The sequence below is a fragment of the Canis lupus genome, chromosome 1 (assembly GCF_011100685.1).
Source record: "Canis lupus familiaris isolate Mischka breed German Shepherd chromosome 1, alternate assembly UU_Cfam_GSD_1.0, whole genome shotgun sequence".
Classification (NCBI taxonomy): Eukaryota; Metazoa; Chordata; class Mammalia; order Carnivora; family Canidae; genus Canis; species Canis lupus.
In genome coordinates, this window is record NC_049222.1 from 19281289 (window position 1) to 19293758 (window position 12470).

The window sequence follows — 12470 nt, forward strand, 5'->3', positions numbered from 1 at the left end:
CTCAGGGTGTGATCCAGGATCTGGGATTGAGTCCCACATCGGGCTCCTTGCAGGGAACCTGCTTCTCCCTCTGCCTATATCTCTGCTTTTCTCTCTCTGTCTCTCTCATGAAAAAATAAATAAATTTTTTTAAAAAACGACCAAAGATCTACCTTCATTCTTTTATATGTTGATATCCAGGTTTCTGATATCCAGGTTTCCCAGAACTGTTTGTTGAAAAAACTCTTTTCCCCAGTGAATGGTCTTGGCACCCTTCTCCAGTATTTTTTTTTTTTTAGACGACAAGTCATATATGTGTATTATTTTACATATTTACATATTATTTACTTTCACAAGAGACTTGTTTAAATATTTATATGGACTCACTGAATCCTTAAAATGATCTTTGAAATTATTCCCCATTTTACAAAGGAGGATTTGAGTCACAGGTTAAATAACCTAAGGTTCCATTGCTGAATGCAGTTTGGATTGTAAAGTGTTGTCCTTGTTCTTCTAGCCTAAGTAGAAATGAAATGCAGATTCATCTCTGTATTGCACAGAGCCTGATGTATTTTAGTAAATATTGCCTCGAATTATTTAGTTACAGTTCTGCTTGCAAACTAGTCTTATGACTTCAGGACATTTCAGTTCACTCTCTGATGTTCTACTTTCTACTCTAGCTGTAGAATGGGAATAGTAACGTGTAACCTAACAATATTGTTTTAGAGGATAAAATTATATATGTGAATCATATACTGTGGTAACATGTTTTTGTAACTTTTATTTCCAAACTGTTACTCATTTTGAATATACTTGGATACATTTGGTGATTTTAAGCAGTGCCAGTTTTGTTATGACTGATGGGTAAGCCCCAGTGCTAAAAGAAAATACATTTTCTTTGCATAAAACTTAGTATGAATGATTTTTTTTTTTTTTTTTTTTTTTTTTTATTGAAGTCTACTTGGCATACGGTATTACATTAGTTTCGGGTGTACAACATAGTGATTTAACATATACTTTACAAAACGCTTACCATAAGCATAGTTACTATCTCTTACCATACAAAGTTATTACAGTATTATTGATCATATTCCCTATGCTGTACTTTTCATCCCCATGACTACATAACTGGAAGTTTGTACTCCTTGATCCCTTCACCAATCCCCTCCCACCACCACCAGTGTGTTTTCTGTATTTCTGAATCTGTTTCCGATTTTTTTCATTTGTTTATTTGTTTTCTAGATTCCACAGATAAAGTGAAATGATATGGAGTATGAATGATTCTTATCTTGAATTTGTGAATGTATCATTTTTATAGATGTATTTACCATATATTGAGTTTTGCTAAATTAGGTCATACTTTGTAGTTGGTTAGGTGTTACTGTTACCATTTGGGAAGAATGTTAATGTGTATTAGGATGTTGAGTTCTAATGGTTATGGTATCTTGTCCATAATACATCTTTCACACACACATACACAGGCACACACGATATTAATTATATGTTGCAAAATTGCTGCAGACTGAATTACAGAGATAGCAGCCTCAGTAGTCCATAGGGACCAGGCAGATAATGAGGTAGGTAGCTTTAAGATAACTAGGGCATGGTGAAGCCTCAGAGAAGAGAATTTTTCTTAAAAGTATACTTTTTAATTGAAGTATAACATGCATGCAAAAATGTACACAAATCATCTATACTTTGATAAGTTTTAACTAACGTGTACATGAAAAACCTCCGCCCCATGCCCCTCCCACCACCATACTTTCTTCTCATTCTTGAATTCTAACACTACAAATTAGTTTTGCCTGGATTTGAACTTTGCAAAATGGTATCTGTCTGGATTTTTGTAAAGAGCGTATAGTTTTAATCTTGGCGGTTAATTTAGAAATCACAAAAAGCAGTGTGTAGGCCACTGTTTGGGGCTTGGGAAATACCTCCTTAGAGTTGGATTTTGTGATCACATTCTAGCACAGTATTTAATTGTTCTTGACTTTGAAATGAGGAATTGTAGAGCTTAAATGAATTTAAAGCTTTTGTAAATTGTATAGCATACGGTAAATGCTCCATGAATGCTAACCATTTTGTGTTATTAATAGGACCAATTATGATTATGCCTGCCCTAATTAAAATATAATTAATCTAGATATTACCTACTTTAAAGTTGTGCCCTACAGAAAAATACTTTTAAAATTTCTCTTCAGAAAGCACATACGTTTTCCTTACCATTTATCAGCAGTGTGTTTACACATGTTATTGCTCAAGGCAGAGCACTGACTACTTTAACAAATAGTGAAGTGTCAAATTCATGAAGTAGAATTATTTGATTATTTGTATTATGACTATAAACAAAAATCTTGCTTATGAAACTAACTTGGTGCTTTCAAAGAAAACTGATTTTGGATTGGATTAGGAGTTAACTGTTCCGTTGTGGCCCTGCCGTTGACTAGCGTGTCTGATCTTGGGCAAGTCGTTTAACTTTTCTGATCTTCAGTTCTTACTTCTCCGATAATTGTGTTAGGTTAGGCAGTTTTAAGGTTTTAGCTTTGTGGCTTTGGTTTTTTTTTGTTTTGGAGAAAGAGTTGTCTGCTGTGTTCTTTTTCCCCCAAAAAACGTGTGGCGCAGCGGTTTAGCGCCTGCCTTTGGCCCAGGGCGCGATCCTGGAGACCCGGGATCGAATCCCACGTCGGGCTCCTGGTGCATGGAGCCTGCTTCCCCTCTGCCTATGTCTCTGCCTCTCTCTCGCTCTCTGTGACTATCATAAATAAATAAAAATTAAAAAAAAAAAAGTAAGTCAAAATTCTTCTTCTTATTCTTTTTTTTTTTTTTTAAAGATTTTATTTATTTATTTATTTGAGAGAGAGAGAGGGGCAAAGACACAGGAAGAGGGAGAAGCAGGCTTCATGCACATCAAGCCTGATGTGAGACTCAATCCCCGGACTCCAGGATCACACCCTGGGCTGAAGGTGGCGCTAAACCGCTGAGCCACCAGGGCTACCCCCAGAATCCTTCTTACATACCCATTTTACTTACTATTATTTATTTTTTTAAGATCTTATTTATTCACGAGAGAGACACAAAGAGGCAGAGACACAGGCAGAGGGAAAAGCAGGCTCCACGCAGGGAGCCCGACATGGGACTTGATCCTGGATCTCCAGGATCACGTCCTGGGCTGAAGGTGTTGCTAAACCGCTGAGCCACTGAGGCTGCCCCCATTTTACATATTAGATTTAACAGATAATCTTTCTGTCAAAGAGAGGTTCAGAGGTAGAAAAGGAACTTTTTTTTTTCTGTTTTAAACCCCTGGATTAGATGATCTCTAGTCACTTTTAGAAGTTCAGAGGCTCTGTGACTATATATTATTTAAGGCTGTGAATTAATGGCTACACAAGAGAAGAAAGTATGAGCCTGAAATTCAGGCATATTTGGGGCATAATATTTTAAAGATTGATTGATTTTAGGGGAGGCGAAGGGGCAGAAGGAGAGAGAGTCTCAAGCAAACTCCTTGCTGAATGTGGAGCCCGACATGGAGCTCAGTCTGACAACCCTGAAATCACGACCTAAGTCAAAAACCAAGAGTTGGACACTTAACTGACTGTACCACCCAGGTGCCCCGGGACATAATATTTTAGATATGAGAAAGGTCCTAGACAATCTAGTTCCTTCTCATTTTACATGGAGAAATTGAGTGACTTGCTCATGAGTTCAGATAATAATGGAAATTTGAGTTTATTCTTAAATGCTAATATTAAGCAGGCTAACATCTTGCTTAAAATAAGCAGTCAATTCACTTGAATGATTATAGTGTGAAAGTATGCCATTGTATTTATTTCTGCTTCTGTGTTCTATGACTTATTTTGATTTTTGACTGAAGTTACAACCTGTGATGGCTAACTAAAACAGAGGATTTAGATATGGTTAAACTTTGAAAAGGAAAAGTTATCTTAGTACAGTTATTTTACCTACAAGAAGTGTAGATAGAAGTGGGGTTGTTTTGTTTCATTTTGTTATTTTAACACTAGTTAGCTCATACATGCCGAGTGAATAGAGTGATGATGTCAGTATAATGTGGAAATTGTGGTGGTTTGTATTTTATTTTTCCTAGGTAGCGAGGAATAGAACTAGAACCTTAGATAGGAAGGAGGCAAGCCCTCAGCTATACAGGTAAGCTTCCTGAAAGGTTTATTTTAAGAAACTTAAAGTTAATAAAATGAACATGAACATGAACACTTGTACTCAGCACTTACTCCCTCAAGGGGTTATTTCTCAGTATTGCACTTCCTCCTGCAGCCCCACTGGCTTAGAGCTCCACTTCCACCTGGAGGACTGTTATAGCCCCTGAAACGGGTACTTCCATTGTTTTTGTTTATTTAAAAAAAAATTATTTTTTTTTAGATTTTATTTATTCATGAGAGACACACACACAGAGAGGGAGAGAGGCAGAGACCCAGGCAGAGGGAGAAGCAGGCTCCATGCAGGGAGCCCAATGTGGGACTCGATCCCGGTGGTACTCCAGGATCATGCCCTGTGTGGAAGGCAGATGCAGATGCACTTAACCGCTGAGCCACCCAGGCGTCCTGTTTTTGTTTATTTTAAATATTCTCTGGGGTAGCCTCTAGGTCTGAGCCACCTACCTAACTGTCCCAAGTATCTCTTGAGTACAGTACTATTTTTTGTTAGGGATGTTTTTACAAAGTTGAGTGGGTTAAATGGTTTGCCTCAGTCCTATTTTTCCCATACATTTCCTTACTTTGAATACATGCATTTGCAGAAGGGAGATTTTTTTTCAGGAATGATATATTGTGGTGTAGCATAAATAGGTGTGCTTCATTTGGGACACTTGTTTAAATGCAGTTAATGTTAAATCCTCTAGTCTCAGGTTGTTTAATATTTTAAAATAAAGGTACCAGTCATCCTAAAATAACAAAGGATACAGAAGGATGAATAATTAAAAAAATCTCCACTAAACTATCTTCCTTTTCCAGTCATACTTTGCAGAAGTAATTAACTGATTATTGGGGGATGAACCTAATGTGTGTGTATACACACATCTTTATAATGTGGTAATAGAGAATTTTATTATGAGACTTAGTTTCCTTTTAAGCAGTACAGATTTACAAATTATCCTTATCTCCTGGTATTAATGTGTCATAACATTTTAAATTATTTTGCTGTTGATTGTCATTTAGATTATTTCTAATTTTTTGTTGTTATAAACATTGCATTGAACTTTGTTACTCATACTGTGAGAATGAGTGTTAGGGTAGGATATGATGTATAGAAATGAGATTGTTGAATCTTGAGTTGTGTTCATTTAAGATTGACAGATAATGATTAATGGCAAAAAGGATCTAACTGTTGGTACTCCTATCCGTAATGTTTAAGACTTACTGATAACTGGAAGTATTTTGCTAAACTAAACATAGATATAGTTACTGTAAATGTTTATTTCTTTATAATTTGGTCTCAGGACCTATTTGAGGTTTGTTAGATCTAAAAATCTACTTTCAGAAGCACAAGGTTTAATATTTAAAAATTTAATTGGTTATTTTCTTAGCTTTTTTGGTGTGAGGCTTAACGATGGCACGGGATGAAAATACTGATTAAAATTTTAAGACTAGAGAGATAATCACAGCTTGAGGATGAACATTTGTGAGTTTGAACATTTTGTGCTTCAGAATTTGCTTCTCCTTGTGTTCTTATCTGCTCTTCCCAAGATTTTTTCTCTAAACTTTTATTGAGATGCAACATAGTACACAATTATAAATGTTTAGCTTAATGAATTTTCATAAATTGAACACACATGCCCATGTAATCAGCTTCTGGACAGAGCATCACTAGCCTTTTGAAATCTCTCTCATGACCTAATCCTGTCATTAACTCTCAGAAAGGTAACCTTTGTCCTGATTTATAGTACCATTGATTTGTTTTGCCTGTATTTGAACTGGTGCATAAGTGGAATCATACAATGTACTACTTTTCTCAGTATTATTTGTGAGGTTGATCCATGTTTCTGCATGACATTTTACATCACTCATTTTCATTGTTGCTTAGTATTCAACTGTATGAGTAACTGAAATTAATTTACACATTCTATGTTGATAGGAATTTGAGTATCTTCCACTTTGGGCTATTAGAAATATTAATACTATCAATATTTTTTCAAATGCCCCGAGACAAACATATCTAGACAGTTCTGTTGTTTATATACCTCAGAAATGCTCAGTAGGGAGGCATAAATCTTGGTGTAGCAGATACTGCCAGTTTTCTTTACCCCTTTGTTATACCAGTTTTCACAGTCACTAACAGTTCAGTTGCTCCACATTCTTGGTAATACTTTATTCTTTTTTGTGTTAGCTATTTTGGTGGGAGTAGTTTTAATTTGCATTTCCTTGGTTTCCCTAGTGACTAATGAAATGAGGTGTCTTTTCATATTTATTGACTGTTATGATAACCTCATTTGTCAAGTACTGGTTTAAGAGTTTACCCATTTTCCTTTTGGGTGTCAGTCTTGTTCTTACTGATTTGTAGGAATTCTTTACATATTAGCAGTGTAAGCCTTTTGATATGTTTTACAGATTTTTTTAAACCACTCTGTGGGGTCTTTTCACTCTCTAAATGGTATCTTGATAAAGGTAGGTCTTCTATTTTCCAGTTTATCAAGTATATTCCAGTTTATCAGTTATTTCCTTTTTTCTTTGGTGCTTTTTGCGTTTTAAGATATCTTTGCTTATTCCAAAGTTTTGAAAGTATCATTTGTATTTTTTCTTAAAACTTATGTTTTTTTTTTTTGTTTTTGTTTTTTTATTTATTTATGATAGTCACAGAGAGAGAGAGAGAGGCGCAGAGACACAGGCAGAGGGAGAAGCAGGCTCCATGCACCAGGAGCCCGACGTGGGATTCGATCTCGGGTCTCCAGGATCGCGCCCTGGGCCAAAGGCAGGCACCAAACCGCTGTGCCACCCAGGGATCCCCCTTTTTTTTTTTTTTTTTAAACTTATGTTTTACCTTTCACATTTAGATCTGTAATCCATCTGGAATTGGTTTTGTGTGTGGTGTGAGGTATAGGGGCCAATATTCATTTATTTTTCCCATATGAGTATCCAGTTGACCCAGCACTGCTTATTGAAAAGACCATTCTTTCCCTACTGCAGTGCTGTGTCATATTTTTGATAAATCAGGTTACTCTGTGTAGGATGAGTTTGTTTCTCTACCTCTTCTTTTACATTGGTCAGTTTGTTCTTGTATCAATACCGTACATCCTTAATATATTAAACTTTGTGATGGTTCTTAATATCCAGTAATGTAATTTTCTCAGCTTTGGACCTCTGCAGAAAAACCTACTGGGATTTTACATTGACTGTAAAGATCGAATTTAGGAGAATTGACATCTTGACACTATTGAGTTTTCCAATTTATAAGCGTAGTATATTCCTCCTTTTATTTCCATCTTTAATTTCTTTCGGTGAGAACAAAGCTATAAGACAACATCATTAGACTTTAAAACTATATCTGGGGGTAGTTCGGGGGGCTCAGTGGTTTAGCGCTGCCTTTGGCCCAGGGCTTGATCCTAGAGACCCGGGATCAAGTCCCGTGTGGGGCTCCCTGCAGGAAGCCTGCTTCTCCCTCTGCCTGTCTCTCTCTCTCTCTCTCTCATGAATAAATAAAATCTTAAAAAAAAAAAACTGTATCTGTAGTCATTAAGACAATGTGGTATTGATGCCAGTGTATCCAAATAATCTAGTGGAAAAGACTGGAAAGACTAAAGCCAGGATGATCAGATTTTGTTTGATTTCATATTTTAATAACAAACTCTTTAGAGCAGAAATTAATACAGTCTTTGGTGGGGTTTTTGTTTTGTTTTGTTCTTTTACCAAGCATGTATTTTACCTTTCTCACAGGTGTGGACCATGTTTAAGGATTGCCCCAGCATTCAGTTCTATGAGTAATAAGTATCCACAGGCAGTTTTCTTGGAAGTAGATGTACATCAGTGTCAGGTAAGGGAAAGGAGTCCTTTAAAAAAAATTTTACATTGGTTTGAAATTCAACATTGTTATCGTCCTTTGTTTCTCTCTGCACATAGTACTTATTTGAATATATTCAAATCTTATACAGACATGAATTATTACAATGTCATTTTGGTGTATTAAGGATAGTCCAATATTAATTGTTTCTGGGTTTATATTAATATCTTTCTGATATAAAACTAGTAAGCTGTTCAACTAATCAGTCATCTCGAAGTCCTTTGTTTTACATTTTTTATCTTTTGCAAATCGAGAATAGTAACTTTTATTCCTGAGGCATTGCTTGATTCCAAAGCCATGGCAGAGAATTCTTGGTTATAGTTTGATTTGAATTGATCAATTTGGAAGTTTCAAAGCTGCATACTCAGCAGAAACTGTGAAAGTGTTAATTACTGTTGATTGAGCCACAGTGTTACGGGGAGATTGCCCTGATTACTTAGTTGGAATGGCTCTGTGACAATTCTCTGTTTGCAAATGTGGAAATATGGAGGAGGAGTTATGGGAAAAAATTTTGAAGTTTCCTTCCAACACTAAAAATGTAGTCTTTAGTTCTAAGGAATAGTTGTGTAGCTCCTCTTTTTGGTGAGGTTTTGTCTTTAATACATTTCTGAGTATGAAAATATTTTTAAATATTGTAATAGTATAAAATATTTTTAAATATTATAATAGCTTAAATATAAAATAATATATAATTATATAATATTAAATATAATATAATATATAATACATTAAATATAAAAATTAAGTTTAAATATAATAGCTTAAATAATATTCAATTATAATATAATTAAATATAATAAAATATGGTTAATATGATATATTTATAATAAAAATATTTTTAAATATTATAATATATAAATATAATATATAATATGTAATATATTAAAATGTAATAGTTTATAATATAAATATTATAATAGAGGTTTTGTCTTTAATACATTTCTGAGTATGAAAATATTTTTAAATACTGTAATAGTTTTTAAGTATATTTTAAAATATTATAATTATATAATTATATAATCTTAAAAATTATAATAGTTTATATATAGTTTAAAAGATAGAAAATATTTTAAATATATATTTATGTTATAAGTAATTTTATAATTAAATATTATAATAAATGTATAATATATAATATAATTATAATAATATAATTAAAAATTATAATAGTAGTTTGGGGTTTGGTTTAAACCCTATAATACTGCTGTCAGCACTGGCCCTTATTTCAGTATTCACTCTCTCTACTCTGGAAGTGCTGTGTTCTGGAGCTTTGTTGTCCAGTATGGTAGCCACTAGCTACATGTGCTTATTGCGCACTTGAAGTGTGGCAAATCCAAAAGTGCTGTTAAGTGTAAAATACACAGAGGATTTTGAAGGCTTAATTTGAAAAACATGTAAAATATGTCATTAATTTTTTACATTGACCACGTTGAAAATGCAGATATTGGATTCATTAAAAATATTATTAAAATTGATTTCGTTTCCCAGTACTTTTTTCTTGTGGATACTGGCAACTTATAATTTGGTGTATAGCCCACATTTGTGTCTTACATTTCTTTTGGACAATACTGTTTTAAAATGTCAGTCATGTTTTTTGTTTTTCAATTTTTGAGGTTTAGAGAAGACATCTCTATGTAAATTTTGTGCTTTTTTTCTTTAAACAATGTAGTAGTACCTCTTCATAGTTTTTGAATATGCAAGATGACAAATTTGCTTTACTATTTCCTTTATACTTATGAAAAGTAAGTCATAAGTTAGGGGTTAATTAGCTAATTTCCACTCAGTTTTATAATATTGTGGAGTTAGAGCAGAATTTTAAAAGATAGATGTTGCATTGCATTTGATGGGAGGCCAAAAGTCATTTCTGTAAGTAGAGTTGAGTGAGGATGTTACTTCATTTTCATGGAGAGATGGGCTACTGGTCTTTAGTCTGTACTTTTTCCTAGTAACAGTGGTTTGTGTTGACATATCAATACTCTTTTTGGCTTCTCCATTTAAGAGACAGCACGTAGTTATAAAAGAGCTAGCTGATGTGTGAAGCATAATTTCTGTACTGGAAGCTAATTGTTCTACTGGAGGATGAAGTGTTTAACACTAAAACTGATAAAAATGCATGTTCTTCATTGGGAACGTAAGGGTAATATAGCTATGCCCTCAGTAATAGGTCTACTTTTTCTTAAACAATTGGGAATAAATTATTTTATGTGGTTTTTGTTCATGCTTGTGATAACTTCCATAGGGATGTAGAATGAAAAATTAAAGTGGTTTAAGATAAATTTTAATTCATTAATGGCATCTCACTTGCCAATTCTAGGGAACAGCTGCCACCAACAATATATCAGCAACACCTACATTTCTGTTTTTTCGAAACAAAGTGAGAATTGATCAATATCAAGGAGCAGATGCTGTTGGATTAGAAGAAAAAATCAAGCAGCACTTAGAAAATGACCCTGGAAGCAATGAGGACACAGATATTCCCAAAGGCTATGTAGGTAGACTTAAAAGTGAAATCATGATATATCTCTTGTCATTATTTGGTTAAAATGAAATTGACTTATCTTTTGCTAGTTAAGAATACTTTTAAAGAAGATCTTTAAAAGTAATTCCATTAGCTTACTATTGGGGTTTTTGTTTCTCTTGTATGTATTACAATCTTAAGCCCTCATCACAAACTATTTTTCCTAAATAATTTTCTTTGCGACTTTTTAAGAAAATCTTTCTGCATTGTCTTAATAGCCAGTTTTAAACACTTAATCATTTTATATATATACACACACACATTTAATTTTCATCTTATTATTATATATAATATGGATGTTTTACTTATGTGTAATTTAAAAACTGTATCTATGTATTTTTTCCCCAAAAATGTGAAGAAATGTACATTGGAAAATTTTTCAGTTTTAGACAATTGTGTAAAATAATATGTAAATTTTAATGTGTGACTTTTATATGCTGAACTCCCATTTCCTGCCACTTCCTATAGTTTTCTCTCTCTTTTTAATTTTTTTTCTCTTTTTTAATGTATCCTCTCTTGCTCCTCTTTTTTTCTGCTTAAGAAAAAAATCTACTTACTTTGTTGTAGGGTCCTATCCTTTGCTATTGGATATGTTTTTCTGAGTTTTAAGAATAAGTTGTTGCTCAAATGATAACCTGAAGACTTAGGAACTTAAAAATGTTTGAAAATTACATAATACAAATACTTATAATTCAGTATCTTTATTATTTGAAAACTATTCAGGAAGGAACCAAATTCAGAAGTAGCCCTTCATGGTAACCGACTCATTTATGCAAATTAGTTAATCCTCCATACCAAAATATATATTTGCGTATATCTTTCCTATTTTTATTGTTGTAAAAATGTTTTAGAATATTGTTTTATTGTTCTAAAGTTAATGGTGATAACAGATCAAAAATGAACTTTTAAAAAAATGTTACCTCAAGTTAAAGCTAATATATGAAAGAATGTGTATCAAGTATAATACAGCAGATCTGTGTCATGGGCTACAAGTCCTTTCTGTAAAGTCCCTTAAATTCATACTGAATAAAGAGACTCTCTAGTCAGATAAATATGAGAGATTTGTGTGTTGGGGACTGAGTGCTCTGTCTTCAAAAAGTGTCTTTAACATGTGGTACTAGCATTAATTAAGTTAGGCACAATTAACATGTTTAAAACAAAAGTGTTAGGTAAAAATTTGAAATTGTAATACCCAGTTAGAAAGTATGAACATGTATAAGTTAGGGTTGTGACACCGTTTGGAAAATTTTGGAAATTATTTGACTTACATAAGTCAATTATTTGACTTATGTAACTATTGTGGTTACATCTTTGTGAATTTTTTTCCTTTACTTACTAAGGGTTTTTGCGTGAAAAGGTCTTATGAGCACAGCAGTCCTGCTGCTTTTAGCTGGAGGGATACTTCTTTACACATCAGTTAAGTGTGATTATTAGTGTTTTGGCTGCAGGTAGGAAATAAGCAGGAAAAAATGAAGTTTTAAGAAAGTTAAAAAATTTAGTTTTCATGCAAATGTTATGAATATGGTGTGAAAACCTATTAAAAGCACTTTCAAAAAAATAAATTAATTAAAATACTTTCATTTTTTCCATCAGGTGTCAATCCAGACATTAAAAATTTTGAACTATACATCTATAAGATTATTAAATATTTAAGATTGGTAATGTGTTTCTAAGAATGTCATTCTCACAACACAGATAGAAACTTAATGGGAGTAAGAGTCAATGAGTGAAAGCCTGTATCTTAAGTAAATTTAAGTATAAGCATTGCAAAAATGTATTGACAATTTTAAAATAAAATTTTGGTTTTAAAGACTTTCAGTTATGTTGTAACACTGAGAGGCTATACAGTTATCGATTTTATACATCTGTAGTTTTAGAACTCCTAATTTGAAGCCAGAGTAAGAGGGATAGGCTTATCTTTTTTAGAGGGGTTTGAAATACTGCCATAGAT

At 33.2% G+C, this 12470-nt stretch overlaps 1 protein-coding gene across 3 annotated transcripts in view; it reads left to right on the forward strand.

Moving 5' to 3' along the window:
• The window catches only part of TXNL1 (thioredoxin like 1), a 32729-nt gene that overhangs the window by 3992 nt on the left and 16267 nt on the right, over positions 1-12470 (forward strand). For all 3 annotated transcript variants that reach the window (XM_038525937.1, XM_038525938.1, XM_038525939.1), the window contains 2 exons: positions 7878-7974; positions 10316-10489. In XM_038525937.1, coding sequence (XP_038381865.1) covers positions 7878-7974; positions 10316-10489 — 271 coding nt within the window. The remainder of the gene's footprint in view (positions 1-7877; positions 7975-10315; positions 10490-12470) is intronic.